At 41.5% G+C, this 17,224-nt stretch overlaps 2 protein-coding genes across 5 annotated transcripts in view; one reads left to right on the plus strand and one right to left on the minus strand.

Moving 5' to 3' along the window:
• The first annotated feature begins 5,542 nt into the window (after window positions 1–5,542).
• Window positions 5,543–12,387, plus strand: LOC118390031 (spindle and kinetochore-associated protein 2-like). Its single transcript, XM_035780169.2, has 6 exons — window positions 5,543–5,709; window positions 8,724–8,813; window positions 8,989–9,165; window positions 9,265–9,339; window positions 10,707–10,749; window positions 11,856–12,387. Exons 1-6 carry the CDS (start codon window positions 5,617–5,619, stop codon window positions 11,864–11,866), a joined length of 489 nt encoding a protein of 162 aa, XP_035636062.1. The 5' UTR covers window positions 5,543–5,616; the 3' UTR covers window positions 11,867–12,387.
• The window catches only part of LOC118390029 (inactive serine/threonine-protein kinase TEX14-like), a 30,122-nt gene continuing 25,281 nt past the window's right edge, over window positions 12,384–17,224 (minus strand). For all 4 annotated transcript variants that reach the window (XM_035780164.2, XM_035780166.2, XM_035780165.2 and 1 more), the window contains 3 exons: window positions 13,812–13,945; window positions 13,684–13,729; window positions 12,384–12,812 (listed from right to left, as the gene is read on the minus strand). In XM_035780164.2, the coding sequence (XP_035636057.1) occupies window positions 12,737–12,812; window positions 13,684–13,729; window positions 13,812–13,945 (256 nt within the window). In that variant the 3' untranslated portion in view covers window positions 12,384–12,736. The remainder of the gene's footprint in view (window positions 12,813–13,683; window positions 13,730–13,811; window positions 13,946–17,224) is intronic.

Here is a 17,224-nt window from a genome sequence, read left to right on the forward strand (position 1 = left end):
ATATAGATAGGTGTGTGCCTTCCCAAATCATGTTCAATCAATTGAATTAACCACAGGTAGACTCCAATCAAGTTGTAGAAAAATCTCAAGGATGTACCTGAGCTCAATTTCGAGTCTCATAGCAAAGGGTCTGAATACTTATGTAAATAAGGATCTATTTTTCAGGTTTAATACATTTGCAAACATTTCTACAAAACTTATTTGACTTTGTCATTAAGGGGTACTGTGTGTAGATTGATGATGATTTTTTAAATTTAAATTTAATCGGAACAAAATGTGGAAAAGGTCAAGGGGTTTGAATACTTTCCGAATGCACTGTACAGGGTGTACTGGTACCAAGTCTATGTGCGGGGGTACAGGTTAAGTTGAGGAAATTTGTACGTGTAGGTGTGGGTAAAGTGACTATGCATATAAAATAAACGGTGTAAAAACAAAGGGGGGGTCAATGAAAATAGTCTGGGTGGCCATTTGATTAATTGTTCAGCAGTCTTACGGCTTGGGGGTATAAGCTGTTAAGGAGCCTTTTGGACCAAGACTTTCTTTATTTGTACTATTTTCTCTACAATGTGGAATAAAAGTGAAGACATCAAAACTATGAAATAACACATGGAATCACGTAGTAACCAAAAAAGTGGGAAACAAATCTAAACATATTCTATTTGTGATTCTTCAAATAGCCACCCTTTGCCTTGATGACAGCATCGCATACTCTTGGCATTCTCACAACCAGCTTCACCTGGAATGCTTTTCCACCAGTCTTGACAGAGTTCCCACATACAGTGCCTTGCGAAAGTATTCGGACCCCTTGAACTTTGCGACCTTTTGCCACATTTCAGGCTTCAAACATAAAGATATAAAACTGTATTTTTTTGTGAAGAATCAACAACAAGTGGGACACAATCATGAAGTGGAACGACATTTATTGGATATTTCAAACTTTTTTAACAAATCAAAAACTGAAAAATTGGGCGTTCAAAATTATTATAGCACGCCTCCAACTCAATCATCAAGTTTGCAGACGACACTACAGTGGTAGGCTTGATTACCAACAACGACGAGACGGCCTACAGGGAGGAGGTGAGGACAATCGGAGTGTGGTGTCAGGAAAATAACCTCACACTCAATGTCAACAAAACAAAGGAGATGATCGTGGACTTCAGGAAACAGCTGAGGGAGCAGCCCCCTATCCACATTGACGGGACAGTGGTGGAGAGGGTGGAAAGTTTTAAGTTCCTCGGCGTACACATCACAGACAATCTGAAATGATCCACCCACACAGACAGCGTGGTGAAGAAGGCGCAGCAGCACCTCTTCAACCTCAGGAGGCTGAAGAAGTTCAGCTTGTCACCAAAAACACTTACAAACTTCTACAGATGCACAATCGAGAGCATCCTGTCGGGCTGTATCACCGCCTGGTACGGCAACTGCTCCGCCCATAACCGTAAGGCTCTCCAGAGGGTAGTGAGGTCTGCACAACGCATCACCGGGGGAAAACTACCTGCCCTCCAGGACACATACACCAACCGATGTCACAGCAAGGCCAAAAAGACCATCAAGGACAACAACCACCCGAGTCACTGCCTGTTCTCCCCGCTATCATGGGGTGGCAGGGTAGCCTAGTGGTTAGAGCATTGGACTAGTAACCGAAAGGTTGCAAGTTCAAATCCCCGAGCTGACAAGCTACAAAATCTGTTGTTCTGCCCTTGAACAGGCAGTGTTACTGTGAACACCCACTGTTAACTCATTGTTATTGAAAATAAGAATTTGTTCTTAACTGACTTGCCTAGTAAAATAAAGGTAAAAAAATATATAAAAAATCATCCAGAAGGCGAGGTCAGTACAGGTGCATCAAAGCTGGGACCGAGAGACTGAAAAACAGCTTCTATCTCAAGGCCATCAGACTGTTAAACAGCCATCACTAACATTGAGTGGCTGCTGCCAACATACTGACTCAACTCTAGCCACTTTAAGAATGGAAAAATTTATGTAATAAATGTATCACTAGCCACTTTAAACAATGCCACTAATGTTTACATACCCTACATTACTCATCTCTATTGCATCTTGCCTATGCCGTTAGGCCATCACTCATCCATATATTTTTATGTACATATTCTTATTCATTCCTTTACATTTGTGTGTATAAGGTAGTTGTGAAATTGTTAGGTTACATTACTTGTTAGATATTACTGCATGGTCGGAACTAGAAGGACAAGCATTTCGCTACACTCGCATTAACATCTACTAACCATGTGTATGTGACAAATAAAATTTGATTTGCTTTAAAAACCAAAGTATATCAGGATTCCAGTCATTACAATACATGTTATAACCCTTGATCTTAAGAAAAGGACTTGGAAATATGGAAGTATAGATTAGCCAAATTGTTTTACCTGAGCATAACCCCAAAACTAAGGACTTATTAGCCAGCCCTACTTTGTTGTTTATGATTTCGTTGTCTTGGAGGACTGATTGGGCTCATTGATATGAGTTGAAAAATAAATGCTGCTGTGCTCATGGAAAGGTATTGTAACATTTGTCGTTGGAAGGCGACCACGGTGCAGCATGGAAGGCGTACATTATTTTTATTTAAATGTTCCACCAAGAAAATGAACGATAAGCTTCGTCATGCAAACTACATGCACTCAAACAAAGACAAGATCCCACACTGAAGGAGGGGGGAAAAAAAGGGCTGCCTAAGTATGATCCCCAATCAGAGATAATGAAAGACAGCTGCCTCTGATTGGGAACCACACTCGGCCAAACACAAAGAAATAGAGAACATAGAATGTCCACCCAAATCACACCCTGACCTAATCTCTAAGGTCAGGGCGTGACAGGCATGCTTTGAGCGCTACTGAAAAGTGCTATTTACATGTGAAAAATGAATGCCATTTGCTATAGGCCTATTGTTTACCTTTTTGTTGGTGACACTTTGATATATTTTAAATGGCAAATCCACAGATGAAACAATAACAAAAAGGTCACCCCACCTCTGTTTTGGTAAAAAGCTGAGGGATGGGCATGGAGAAATGTAACCATCTCAGATTAATAGACAACTATGGATGTGTAACGGATGTGAAACGCTAGCTTAGTTAGCGGTGGTTTGTGCTAAATAGCATTTCAATCGGTGACGTCACTTGCTCTGAGACCTTGAAGTAGTAGTTCCCCTTGCTCTGTAAGGGCCGCGGCTGTTGTGGAGCGATGGGTAACGATGCTTCGTGGGTGACTGTTGTTGATGTGTGCAGAGGGTCCCTGGTTCGTGCCCGGGTATGGGCGAGGGGACGGCCTAAAGTTATACTGTTACAGATGCAAGTACTGACCATCCATGATATCACAATTATTATTTTAACCACTTATGATGCTATACAGTGTTTGTTTACATTTACAATGTTTACAAACATTGGAGAAAAACAAGCTTATATTTGGGGTTTTCATGGAGTGTGACAGTTGAACTAAGTTTGAGGCATTTATCAATTATATTAGTAAAGAATCAATAGATATACACTACTGTTCAAAAGTTTGAGGTCACTTAGAAATATCCTTGTTTTTTAAAAAACACTTTTTGTTTTGTCCATTAAAATAACTTCAAATTGATCAGAAATACAGTGTAGACATAGTTAACGTTGTAAATTACTATTGTAGCTGGAAACGGCTGACTTTTTATGGAATATCTACATAGGCGTACAGAGGCCCTGGAGTAAACTGACTCTAACCAGAATAGAAAGAGAAGTAGGAGGCCTGGTGCACAACTGAGCAAGAAGATAAGTACATTAGAGTGTCTAGTTTGAGAAACAGACAGGTCCTCAACTTCATTTAATAGTACCCGCAAACCATCAGTCTCAATGTCAACAGTGAAGGGCGACTCCGGGATGCTGGCCTTCTAGGCAGAGCTCCTCTGCCCAGTGTCTGTGTTCTTTTGCCCATTTTAATCTTTTATTTTTATTGGCCAGTCTGAGATATTGCTTTTTCTTTGCAACTCTGCCAGCTCAGTTGGTAGAGCATGGCGCTTATAACGCCAGGGTAGTGGGTTCGATCCCCGGGACCACCCATACGTAGAATGTATGCACACATGACTGTAAGTCGCTTTGGATAAAAGCGTCTGCTAAATGGCATATATTTTTATTTTTATATATAAAGCCAGCATCCCCGAGTCGCCGCTTCACTGTTGACGTTGAGACTGGTGTTTTGCGTGTACTATTTAATGAAGCTGCCAGTTGAGGACTTGTGAGGCATCTGTTTCTCAAACTAGACACTAATATACTTGTCATCTTGCTCAGTTGTGCACCAGGGCCTCCCACTCTTTCTATTCTGGTTAGAGCCCGTTTGAGCTGTTCTGTGAAGGGAGTAGTACATAGCATTGTACGAGATCTTCAGTTTCTTGGCAATTTCTCGCATGGAACAGCCTTCATTTAGACTGATGAGTGTGAGTTTGAGCACGTGTCCATTAGGCCTATGGATCTTCTTTTTTTATCAGCATGAATTAGATTGAACAATAAAAGCCCCATTTTTATTCCATCGGCTGGGATAAGCACGATGCAGCAGCTGCAAGAGCATAATAATATAATATAATATAATAATATATGCCATTTATCAGACGCTTTTATCCAAAGCGACTTACAGTCATGTGTGCATACATTGTACGTATTGGTGGTCCCGGGGATCGAACCCACTACCCTGGCGTTACAAGCGCCATGCTCTACCAACTGAGCTACAGAAGGACCACATAATCTTCACTGTCTGTCCACTGGTTTCAAAAACAAATGATTGACAGGCTGTTTAAAAGTTCTAGAATTCAACCATTATTGGGTTCAAATACACATTTAGATGTATGAACAGCAATCCACAACAACCACAATCCGTAAGGCGCAAATAGCTCAACGAGAGCGCAGGTGTGATTCACATCAATGCGCTACGTTGATATCCATAATAAGAGATATCCGAATCGCGCTAGACTACACCACTGCTGTCATCCTTACTTCCAAGCGTTGATTCAAATTGGATAATTTTTGGATGCCAACAGCAATCGCACCATTGGACGACATAGCTTGGAGCCTACAAAAGCCAAAATTCTGCTATTTTCCCGCGATCCATCAACCCCTTTTGTTGTGTCATCATAGTGGTATCTGATTCAGGGTCAGACTCGCCCAGGCGGAACAAAGTATCTGTAATCTGATTACAATATTTTGATAGTAACGGATTACAGTTACCGGTTTTGTACGTTAATCCCCAAACCTGATGGTAGGGTATTTGTTTATTTTTTCAAGCAAAGTATACGGGTGTTTTACTCCAGTCTAGTAGGTGGCGGTAAATCAACATATATTGGATGCCAACCGCCGTTAAACATCATCGAAGAAGAAAGTATAGCCAGTCCATGAATCGGCGAATGCGAACCAGTTGTTATTCTAGTGATGGAACATGAGTAGATTAATTCGATAACAACGGTCGGACATCTTGAACGCAGTCTCCTATTCTTATTATACCACAGTAAATCCATCCAGTGTCCAGAACGCCATTTTATGAACTCCCCCTTTTTTTCCCCCCTACTGCGGTGCCGCTCAATTGACCAATCTGCGGCCACTATTTCTAACAGGTAACCAATCACAGCAGGCTTTAATGAATCAGACCAGTGGCTTTATATTCACGGGGCTGCATGAGGAATGTAAACTATTTAACATGGAGACAGCAGTTGATAAACTGGAGGCGATGGTAAGCTGTGTTTTAGCAAATATATTTATTTCTAAAGCAGCTAAAGTAAACCTACGTTCCTAGTCTTTAGATAAATTGTATTATGTGGTCTCCAATGAGCTGTTTGAGCAAATGACATGTGCGTGAAAAACGGCAATGTAGCGAGGATCTGAATTCAAATGTTCTGCCATTCTAATCGGAATGGATTCATTTCCAGGAAAAGAAAAACACAAACATAATAATATGCGAGTGTTTCCGCTAACAACACCACAAGGCAAACAAAAATTGCTTTACCATGGCTCTCTTTCCATTTCAGTGTTTATTTAGTTAGCTTGTTTGCCACACGTTTCACGAGGACTGCGAGTACTAGACTGCGCCTGCGAAGAGGCCGTTTTCCGTGTCCCGGAGTGCGCGCTGTAGGTGACCGTTGACGTTTAAAAGCGAGTTTTTACGTTATCGAAGTTGTACAAAATTGGTTGTTGACCATTAATTGAGTTGCAGCTCACAATCACGGAGTCTAGTAAACGTAGCTAGCTACAGTATGTAACTGTTAAAACATTAGCTAGATACTACTAGTAACGTTATTCAATTATGTTACGTAAGTTTATTATTCGGCTCCCCTTAGTCACTTAGCTGCACTTGTTTGTCACTGCAGAAGATCACTGGATTGCTAAACAGTTATTAATGTAGTTTTAGATTATTTAATCATAACTTGATCTGGCCCAGCCAATCAAATTCAAGTTTGTCATGTAGCTAATTTAGTTTGACAGGAGGTTTGCTGTCTCTATTTTTCCTTCAGGGCTGACAACGAAAAGGATAAAGAGGAATCCATTATGTTTTCTGTCTGTCCAGTGCCCCTTTTGTATTGTACTACTGGTGACCCTTCAATGAAAGCAGTGCAATGTTAAAAGGGCATTGGCCAGGGATTATTCCCAATGATAGGTTTTGCAAGGTGTAGCTGTGAACCTTTGCTAACAACAAAGCTGTTTGCAGGTGCTCTGACTTCATTGCACTACTGTATTGGACAGCTAGCAGTGCAATAGTATTGTCAAAGCGTCTGAAAACAGCAAAGACCACTGACACAGGAATCAGCAACAAATGTACACTAATGTGTTGAAAGCTGGCACCCTCAAGTGCAAAATTCTGGGAACTCTTCTGGGGTTTACTGAAACAGTGCTGAATAACAGTGCACCCACTCCAAGGAAGGGCTGAGCAGGGTGGGTTGTTTAATTAAAAAATGTTTGTTTAAAATCTACAATGAAGATCCTTGGTCTTATTATCCAGTACTGTTGTATACTTTTTAGCTGTAGTTAAAGTAGTGCTCAAGCCAAAAGTAGTCCCTGAAAATTGTGTACTACGTCACATACACTACATGAAAGTATGTGGACACCTGCTTGTTGAATATCTCATTCCAAAATCATGGGCATTAATATGGAGTTGGTTCCCCTTTGCTATAACAGCATACACTCTTCTGGGAAGGCTTTCCACTAGATGTTGGAACATTGCTGTGGGGACTTGTTATCATTCAGCCACGAGCATTAATGGGGTCGAGCACTGATACTGGGCGATTAGGCCTGGCTCAGTCAGCGTTCCAATTCATCCCAAAGGTGTTTGATGGGGTTTAGGTCAGGGCTTTGTGCAGGCCAGTCAAGTTCTTCCACACCGATCTCGACAAACCATTTCTGTATGGACTTTGCTTTGTGCACAGAGGCATTGTCATGCTGAAACAGGAAAGGGCCTTCCCCAAACTTACCACAAAATTGTGTTGACTTTACTTCCAGAGGCCGTTTGGAACTTGGTAGTGAGTGTTGCAACCGAGGAGAGACTTTTTACAAGGTTCAGCATGCTGCGGTCCCGTTCTGTGAGCTTGCGTGGCCTACCACTTTGCGGCTGAGCGGGTGTTGCTCCTAGAATTTGCCACTTCACAATAAAAGCAGAAATGTTACAATTTGACTTATTGGAAAGGTGGCATCCTACGACGGTGCCATGTTGAAAGTCACTGACCTCTTCACTAAGGCCATTCCTCTGCCAATGTTTTTCTATGGAGATTGCATGGCTGTCTGCTTGATTTTATACCTGTCAACAACGGGTGTGGCAGATATAGCCAAATCCACTAATTTGAAGGGGTGTCCACATACTTTATCTATATGCGGATATGTGCACCACATAATTGCTCTTTGTTAGCTGTCACTCAAATGGCGAGTGGCTGAATCTCAAATTGCTAGGGGGCTGGCCCACGTGGGGGGGGAAATGTTAGCAAAATGGCACTGGATAGCTTCCAGTAAACAGTTGCTTTCAAACTAGGGATTTTGTGGCTAATCCAGGTAAAATGGCAATTCTGCATGTATGAACTACACATTGACACATCAGCCCAGAGAGGGAGGTTTGAAAAATACTTACTATTCGCCAGAGTTCCTGAGCATGATTTAAATGCAGGCCAACTATGCAATAATCTTACTCTTCCAAGTCATTCCCTCACTTGCAATCTATCAAAGCAAGTCTGGAACTTTAATGTCCCATCAGTCAGCTTCCATTTCTTTTTAGGAGGAGGATCTACCTAAACTTGTCCAAAAATAAAATACTTTTGCTTGTCCCAAAAGTTTTTTTTTCTGAATGTGTTGTGCCTACTGACCTCAACCCTAGAAAAAAAAATATATATTTTTAAATCACAAAATTGACACCGTGACATGCATGGGATTGATCACAAGTCCTGGAACCCTATCAGTATTCTCTGCTGTCCACTTTGTTCAGAGTAGTGCAATATTTCTTATAGGGCTTCAGTTTTTGGGATAAAGCCTTACCGAAGGCACTATGCATCTCAAGACCATTTAATACACCCTTTTGTGAGGCAACCATTTTGTGGCTGAAGTCTTGGAAAGATGTGACTGAACTTTTTTGCACATTTTGTTTATCTTCATAGTTGTTAAGATCTGTACATGCAATGATTTTCTGTGTGTTATAATGATCTGTTGTAAGGCGTAGAGACTCTACTCTACTGTCAGGCTTGCAGTACACTAAACCAACTGTCCTTTCAGTTCCAGAAGGCAGAGGCTGACATGGACTACATGGAGAAACGGCTGAGGCTGGAATTCCTGACACGTGCTCCAGAGAACGGTGCAGCAGAGGTGAATACATACATGGATGCCACAGTACTTAGTTACAAAACGTCCTCAGACCAGTCACCCAACACCTTTCCACTCCATCCACATCTTTGAACTTCTGGCATGCAGACAGATGTCTCCATTTGTCTATTTACCCAACAGTCTGTCAAATCAATGACTGACTCGTGTCTGACCACAGGAAAACCCTGTGAAGCTGCTGGAGAACCTGTCTGCCATCAAGGTGAGGCATGCGGCCTTGTGCACACAAGTACAGGAGATTGCAGCCGAGCAGAAGCAGTCAATGGACTCCATTCGAGCACACCTCGACACCACTGTGCAGCTGGTGCAACAGTTACAGCAGACTGCTGACGTTGAGGTAGCCCATTCCCTCCACGTACATCCGACAATGTCAATTGGCCCTTTTCAAAGTTAGGGTGGCAAAACCATGTGCAATTGAATTTGTACTGTTTTGTAGATTCCACCACTGACTGAGATGGAGCAGGAGTCTGCAGATTTCCTTGGTTTATCAGTCAATCAAAACACAGCAGGGGTAAGGCCATTTGCTCGCGCTAAGATGTCATTGCATACAGGAGCAGAGCGTACAGAGAAACTATTTTTGACATGTCATTCCGTGTAACACTATCTATGCCATTGTATGTGCACTGCTTCTAATAGTTTAATTTGACGTCTCCTGCCATTCAGAGAAATATAAAGCTTGACTGCTCAGGATTTCTCGTAAACTGAACATGCAAAAATTTCAAAGATTTTGCTGAGTTAGTTCATATAAGGAAATCGGTCAATTTAAATAAATAAATTAGGCCCTAATCTAGGGATTTCACATGACTGGGAATACAGACATGAATCTGGTCACAGATACCGTAAAAACAAAGTAGGGTCGTGGATCAAATAAACCCGTATCTGGTGTGACCACCAATTTGCCTCCTGCATTGCGACATCTCCTTTGTAAAGAGTTAAATCAGGCCGTTGATTGTAGCCTGTGGAATGTTGTCCCACTCTTCAATGGCTGTGTGCTGGATATTGGCAGGAACTGGAACACGCTGTCGTACACGTCGATCTAGATTATTCCAAACATGTTCAATGGATGACATGTCAGGTGAATATGCAGGCCATGGAAGAACTGTGACATTTTCAGCTTCCAGGAATTGTGTATAGATCCTTGCGCTGTGGGGCTGTACATTATCATACTGAAACAGGTAGTGATGGCATTGGATGAATGACACGACAATGGGCCTCAGGATCTCATCACGGTATCTTTGTGCATTCAAATTACCATCGATAAAATGCAATTGTGTTCGTTCTCTGTAGCTTTTGCCTGCCTAAGCCATAACCCTACCACTACCACTCTGTTCACATCAAACTGCTTTCCCGCACAATGCCATACACGCCATCTGCCCAGTACAGTTGAAACCGGGATTCATCCGTGAAGAGCACACTTCTCCAGCATACCAGTGGCCATCGAAGGTGAGCATTTGCCCACTGAAGTCAAACTGCAGTCAGGTTAAGACCCTGGTGAGGACAACGAGCAGGTAGATGAGCCACTGAGACGATTTCTGACATTTTGTGCAAACTGTTATCAGCTGTCCGGGTAGCTGGTCTCGGATGATCCCGCAGGTGAAGAAGCCAGATGTGGAGGTCCTGGGCTGGCGTGGTTACACCTGGTTATCATACACGTGGTCTGTGGTTGAGGCCAGTTGGATGTAGTACCAAATGATCTAAAACGACGTTGGAGGTGGCTTATAGTAGAGATATGAACATGAAATTCTGGCAAACATTCCTGGGATCTTTCATTTCAGCTCATGAAACATGGGACCAACACTTAACATGTTGCATTTAATATTTTTGTTCAGTGGGATATACACATTGTAATAACTAATATGCCAATGTTTGTCTGTTCAGTTACTGATGTCTATGGAGCCTTCAGTCCAAGAGCAGCCTCAGTGTAAGTAATTGTAACCCCAATTTAACACCCTCTCCTCTGCATGTCTTTATACAGTAACACAAACCCCTATTGAATTCCTTTGTAACCATCAGGTTGTGTACATAGCTGAATTGGAAAACTCATTACTCATTTTCAATTTGGAGAATTTATATTGAAGCTATAACAGGCAACAATAGCTAGGTTTCCATCCAATTGGTGGCAGATTTATGCAAAATCAGTGCATTTTCCCAGAACTGATTTGTTGCAGATAAAAATCTGCGTGTTGACAGTGCATACAATGTATTTTTCGCTTCGCATTCAAATGTGCCTACTCTGGTCTTGACACGCTCTAGCCAACAGCTCGCAGAAGCAGTGCGGGTAGGCTAGATGAGATAAGAGTGAGAGTATTATATTCGTCAAACGGCAGTAAAGCATTGATAATTTCACTAAAATAAGACCCTTGATATTTATTGGAAAGGATCATAAATTATTTCATCTGTAGCCTAAAACCGCATGGTGTTGAGTCATAATGGGAGGACCACACTATATAGGGTGACGATATTATAGCAATATTTGCGCTTTAAGGCATTTTCACCTACTTCTCGCAGAATTTTATCGGCACAAATATCCCACCATGTTGAACGAACATTCATAAAGTTGTACTGAAATTACTCGTTTCATCACAGCTGTCGTGATAATTTCTGAATACGATATGACTCATAACTGGGGATGGAAACGTGGTTAAGGAATCCAGGGGAAACTCAAATAAGGGCACAGGACTCTGTACAGACAGGATGGTGACTGAAGCCGAAGTAACTACTCTGTCCACAGCCTTGAGGGAGGGTGAGGAGCTGAGTGGCGCCACGCCGCACAGCGTGCACTCCAATGTCAAGCTGGCTGACCTCAGCCTTCAAGCAGCTGCATGAGCACTTCTCCCTAAAAAAACAAACAGGTCCGACAAGTCACGTTTGTCCCGAGACTCATTACCCTTTACACAGAAACCCCCAGTTGTGTCAAGGCAACACTAGCAGCAGGAATGTCGGTTAACTTGTGGACCTGAGTCAGACGAATGCTTAGGAAGGTGTACGCATTTTGTGCAAGCTCTAACTTTGCCAATCTTTCTCCAGTGGTGCCCTAAGTTTGCAGCAGATGAACATGACGGTTAGCGACGCCAAGCTGAAGACATTGCAGCATCTCTCTGGACAAGAAAGGGCACGTTTGCCTGCTAATGAGTGGGGAACTGGCACAGCTGAGACTGTTTAAGATGGACCCCACAGCGAAAGTGACTGATTTTGCCCATCTCTCATTGTCTAGTCATGTTAGCCTATTTGAAGGGTTCTGATGCCTACTTATGCGTTGGTTTGATTTCTTTTGCTAGTTATTTTAAAATGACACAATCTGAAACAATTGACCAGAAGCAAGAACTCCAGATGAAACCAACTCACTACAATGTTTGAGGTGCTGTAAGTGGAAGGTGACGGGCCATATTGTAAATTAGATGCACTATTTTTGATCATATTTGAAGGTTCTCTGACTGGCTAATGCATCAGTTGAATGCGTTTCACCTGTAAATATGTTAATGATTTGAATTTGTCTGATTACTTTCCAACTGTACGTCAATGTATTATGATGCTTCATTAAAATGAAATTCCCTCTTAAGGTATTTGCTCAATTAAGAATTTATTTAAGAGCACAAACACATTAGCATCTTAGTTCAGGAAAGCAACTTCACTGTACTTACGTAAAACAATAACAAAATGAACAGGAACCTTTAAATTTACTTATGGTCTGTTTCTTTAATATTGGTCAAATCTGATGTATGGATAATTTCATTTAACTAAAGCTTCATGTAGAGCACTGAATACAAACAACATGTATGACCTCAACTATCCAAATGAAATGTTTTTAGAACAAGAGAATGCGTAAGTTATCTAAAGTCCAGCACCAAAGAAAACATTCATGCTAAAAGGGTGAGTGAATGGTAGTGTAGAGAAATAAGACTGTTGTCCTACATGTTCTTTCTCAATCTCACTTGGTTGGGGTCACTTTGGCTTTTGATGGGAGTCTGCTCCAGGACAATAACCCTGCAGGCATAAAGAACTAAGTTAACACTGCAAGCTCATTAAGATCAACTCTGGTGTAAAATTAGTCCTATAACCTGAAAGGTGCTGAACAAGGAAGAAGCCACTGCTCCAAAACTGCCATTAAAAAAAGCCAGACTACAGTTTAACTGCACATGGCGTCAAAGATCATACTTTTTGGAGAAATGTCCTCTGGTCTGATGAAACTAAAATAACTGGAGGAGAAAGGAGGAGGCTTGCAAGCCGAAGAACATCCTCCCAACCGTGAAGCATGGTTGGAGCTGGTGCACTTCACAAAATAGATGGCATCATGAACATTTTCTGGATATATTTAATCAACATCAAGACATCAGTCAGGGAAGTTAAAGCTTGGTTGCAAATGTGTCTTCCAAATGGACAATGACCCCAAGCATATTTCCAAAGTTGTGGCAAAATGGCTTAAGGACAACAAAGTCAAGGTATTTGAGTGGCCATCGCAAAGCCCTGACCTCTGTCCTATAGAAAATTTGAGGGCAGAACTGAAAAAGCGTGTGCGATCAAGGAGGCCTACAATCCTCAGTTACACCAGCTCTGTCAGGAGGGAACGGGCCAAAATTCACCCAACTTATTGTGGGAAGGCTACCCAACCAAGTACTAAATGAGCGTATGTAAACTTCTGACCCACCGGGAATGTGATGAAAGAAATAAAAGCTGCAATAAATCATTCTCTATTATTCTGACTGACCTAAGACAGGGAATTTTTTACTAGGATTTAAATGTCAGGAATTGTGAAGAACTGAGTTTAAATGTATTTGGCTAAGGTGTATGTAAACTTCTGACTTCAACTGTGTTTGTGTGTGTATAAATAAAATGTAACATTTAAACAAAAACACACCTGTGAGGCTGACTCCAGGTCTCATGGCTAGCCATTTCTAGCTTTTCTGTCAAAACAAAGTTGATTAGAATTTGACACCTCTTTAGTATGTCAGTAATTGGGGAGAAAGGGAGGGTGCTTTTGTTCACCTGCGACAGGTGCTGGTTCTGTCCAGTCATTGGTGTCGACCCCCTTTCGTTCTGCCACTTCGGCACGGTCCCCTCCTGGACAACCTGCATCCTCACTCAACTCGCCCTCCACCTGGGGCTCACACACACCCAGTCTGGCCACAGGTGAAGGCATAAACATACAACAACACTTCAAGACACCAATTCACACTTTACAGTAACAACAAGGGTCAGTTGTGGGTGGACACATCAGGTACCATCTCAGAGCTTCTAGGCCGTAGGTTCACAAGGCCATAGTACGAATGAAACAGGTATATTGGTAATGATCACTTTTTCAGAAGGTTCCATTAGTCACTATTGTAAAAGTATGGGCCCAAGTTGCGACTTAACTAATTAGTAGGGATGCGCAATGTCGGTTAACATATCACAATCGGGTGATATTAGCCAAAAATGCCAACATCGGCCCGATGTCCAGTTTAACGCTGATGTTAAAGCTGACGTGCATACCTATAATGTAGGTACATACCGTAATGACGCCACGTAAAATTTTGCGCTACACGTGCAACACAGCATTCCTAACCTAGCGCATAATGTCTGCTGTGTAGATCGAGCAGTCATTTGAACGAGTAAGAACATTTCAGCGAGACAGCTCAAAGGTGAAATCCATTAACTTGGGGCGGCAGGTAGCTTAATGGTTAGTGTTGGACTAGTAACTGGAAGGTTGCAAGATCGATTCCCCGAGCTGACAAGGTAAAAATCTGTCGTTCTGCCCATGAACAAGACAGATAACCCACTGTTCCTAGGCCGTCATTGAAAATAAAAATTTGTTCTTAACTGACTTGCCTAGTTAAATAAAACGTTTTTTAAAAACTCCAAGATAATGGATTCATTGTCAATTGCATTCTCTGTTGTGGTTGATGTTGGTTCTACAGTAATAACGTCACAACATACTATGGAATGCCATTTGGGTCTTTGTGTGTCAAAGATGCATCAAATAACAGTTCTAATATAGAATGTTGTGTGTTCTGAATTTGCACGTGCAAGCCAAGCGCCACCACTACTATCAGTAAGCACTGACTGTCAAAGCTGTGCAAACAAGCAAACACCAGCCGCGAATAATGTTTATAATACCGCGTTGGTAAAAAGCATTATTTGTTCGGCCGCAACTTCTGGGGTAGCTAACTTTAGCTTGGTACCTAGCTAGCACCAATACATCCAGCCTGAAAACAATGACCAGTAGAAACTGCAGTCATTGAAATGTATTCTTAGCAATGATTTAGGAATCCCTTGTTCGCCTATTGAAATTCAGTTAATGAAAATAAATAGCTAGCCAGCTACTTAACCCTGTTGCCCCAAGCTAATGTTATTGGCAGCCAGCTAGCTTCATCTGGCTCGTGAGGCTCGACCGGACCGGGTTATGTGTTGTGAAGATAGCCACAATAAGGATTAGGCAAATCAAATTTAAAAAATTGCCACATACACATGGTTAGCAGATGTTAATGCGAGTGTCGCGAAATTCTTGCGCTTCTAAACTCAGCGAAAAAAGAAACGTCCTTTTTTCAGGACCCCGTCTTTCAAAGATTATTCGTAAAAATCCAAATAACTTCACAGATCATTGTAAAGTGTTTAACTTGTTATGGCTGGGGGCAGTATTTAGATATCTGGATGAGAAGCGTGCTCAAAATAAACTGCCTGTTACTCAGGCCCAGAAGCTAGGATATGCATATAATTGATAGATTTGGATAGAAAAGACGCTAAACTGTTAAAATAATGTCTGGGAGTGTAACAGAACTGATATAGCAGGTGAAAACATGAGGAAAATCCATCCAGGAAGTGGGATATTTTTGATGTGTGTAGTTTTCAATTGAATGCCTAGGACCCAGATTCCTATGGCTTCCACTAGATGTTTTCTGAAAAATGAAGCAGAATGAGACCATTTTGTAAGTGGCATGCAGAATGAAGCAGAGCTCCTTTGCGCACGTGACCGATTCGTTCTTTTTCCTTTCTATTGAATACGCTATTGTCCGGTTTAAATATTATTGATTATTTAGACAATAGACAACCTGAGAATTAATTATATAAACATCGTTTGACATGTTTCAACAAACTTTACCGGTACTATTAGGATGTATTCATCTGCATGTTGTGACCACCATTAAGCCAGTGGATTACTTAACAAAACGCGCCAAGAAAACTGAGTTTTTGGGACATAGAGGTACTTTATCGAACAAAACTAACATTTATTGTGTAACAGGGACTCTTGTAAATGCAACCAGATGAAGCTCAAAAGTAAGTGATTAATTTAATCACTATTTCTGACTTTCGTGACTCCTCTACTTGGCTTGAAAATGTTTGTATGCTTGTGTAAGCTGGGCGCTGTCCTCAGATAATCGCATGGTATGCTTTCGCCGTAAAGCCTTTTTGAAATCTGACACAGCGGCTGGATTAACAAGAAGTTAAGCTTTATTTTGATGTATAACACTTGTATCTTTATTCTGTATTTTGAATTTGGCGCTCTGCAATTTCACAGGATGTTGTCGAGGTGGGTCACTAGCAGAACGTCTACGCCAAAGAGGTTGTAAACACTGTTTACCATGCTTGTTCAATGACCCATAAACAATGAATGAACATGCACCTGTGGAACGGTCGTTAACTTCTCTAGGGTAGGGGGCAGTATTGGGAATTTTGGATGAAAAGCGTGCCCAAATTAAACTGCCTGCTACTCAGCCATAAAAGCTAGAATATGCATAATAATTTGTAGATTTGGATAGAAAACACTGAAGTTTCTAAAACTGTTTGAATGATGTCTGAGTATAACAGAACTCATATGGCAGGAAAAAACCTGAGAAAATTCAACCAGGAAGTGGGAAATCTGAGGTTTGTTGTTTTTCAACTCTTGGCCTATCAAATACACAGTGGGGTCATATTGCACTTCCCAAGGCTTCCACTAGATGTCAACAGTCTTTAGAGACTTGTTTGAGGCTTCTACTGTGAAGTGGGGGCGAATGAGAGGGGAATGAGTTAGAAGTCTGCCAGAGAGCCACGAGCTGGCAACGCGAGTTAGCTTGAGTTCCATTGCATTTCTGAAGACAAAGGAATTCTCCAGTTGGAAAATTATTGAAGATTTATGTTAAAAACATCCTAAATATTGATTCTATACATCGTTAGATATGTTTCTACAGACTGTAACAGAACTTTTCGACTTTGTCTGCTCCTAGTGATCGCGCGTCATGAATTTGGATTACTGGGCTAAACGCGCAAACAAAAAGGAGGTATTTGGACATAAATTAACATTATTGAACAAAACAAACATTTAGTGTGGAACTGGGATACTCGGGAGTGCATTCTGATAAAGATCATCAAAGGTAAATGAATATTTATAATGCTATTTCTGACTTCTGTTGACTCCAAAATGATGGAATTGGCTTGATTTG

The sequence above is a fragment of the Oncorhynchus keta genome, chromosome 11 (assembly GCF_023373465.1).
Source record: "Oncorhynchus keta strain PuntledgeMale-10-30-2019 chromosome 11, Oket_V2, whole genome shotgun sequence".
NCBI classification, from domain to species: Eukaryota; Metazoa; Chordata; class Actinopteri; order Salmoniformes; family Salmonidae; genus Oncorhynchus; species Oncorhynchus keta.

Excerpts from the sequence above, each read along its gene's own strand:
- LOC118390031 (XM_035780169.2), top strand. The coding sequence starts at position 5,617 with ATGAATCAGACCAGTGGCTTTATATTCACGGGGCTGCATGAGGAATGT. Across the intron at positions 5,710-8,723 it reads TTGATAAACTGGAGGCGATG|TTCCAGAAGGCAGAGGCTGA; the intron begins GTAAGCTGTGTT and ends CTGTCCTTTCAG. Across the intron at positions 9,166-9,264 it reads AGCAGACTGCTGACGTTGAG|ATTCCACCACTGACTGAGAT; the intron begins GTAGCCCATTCC and ends ACTGTTTTGTAG.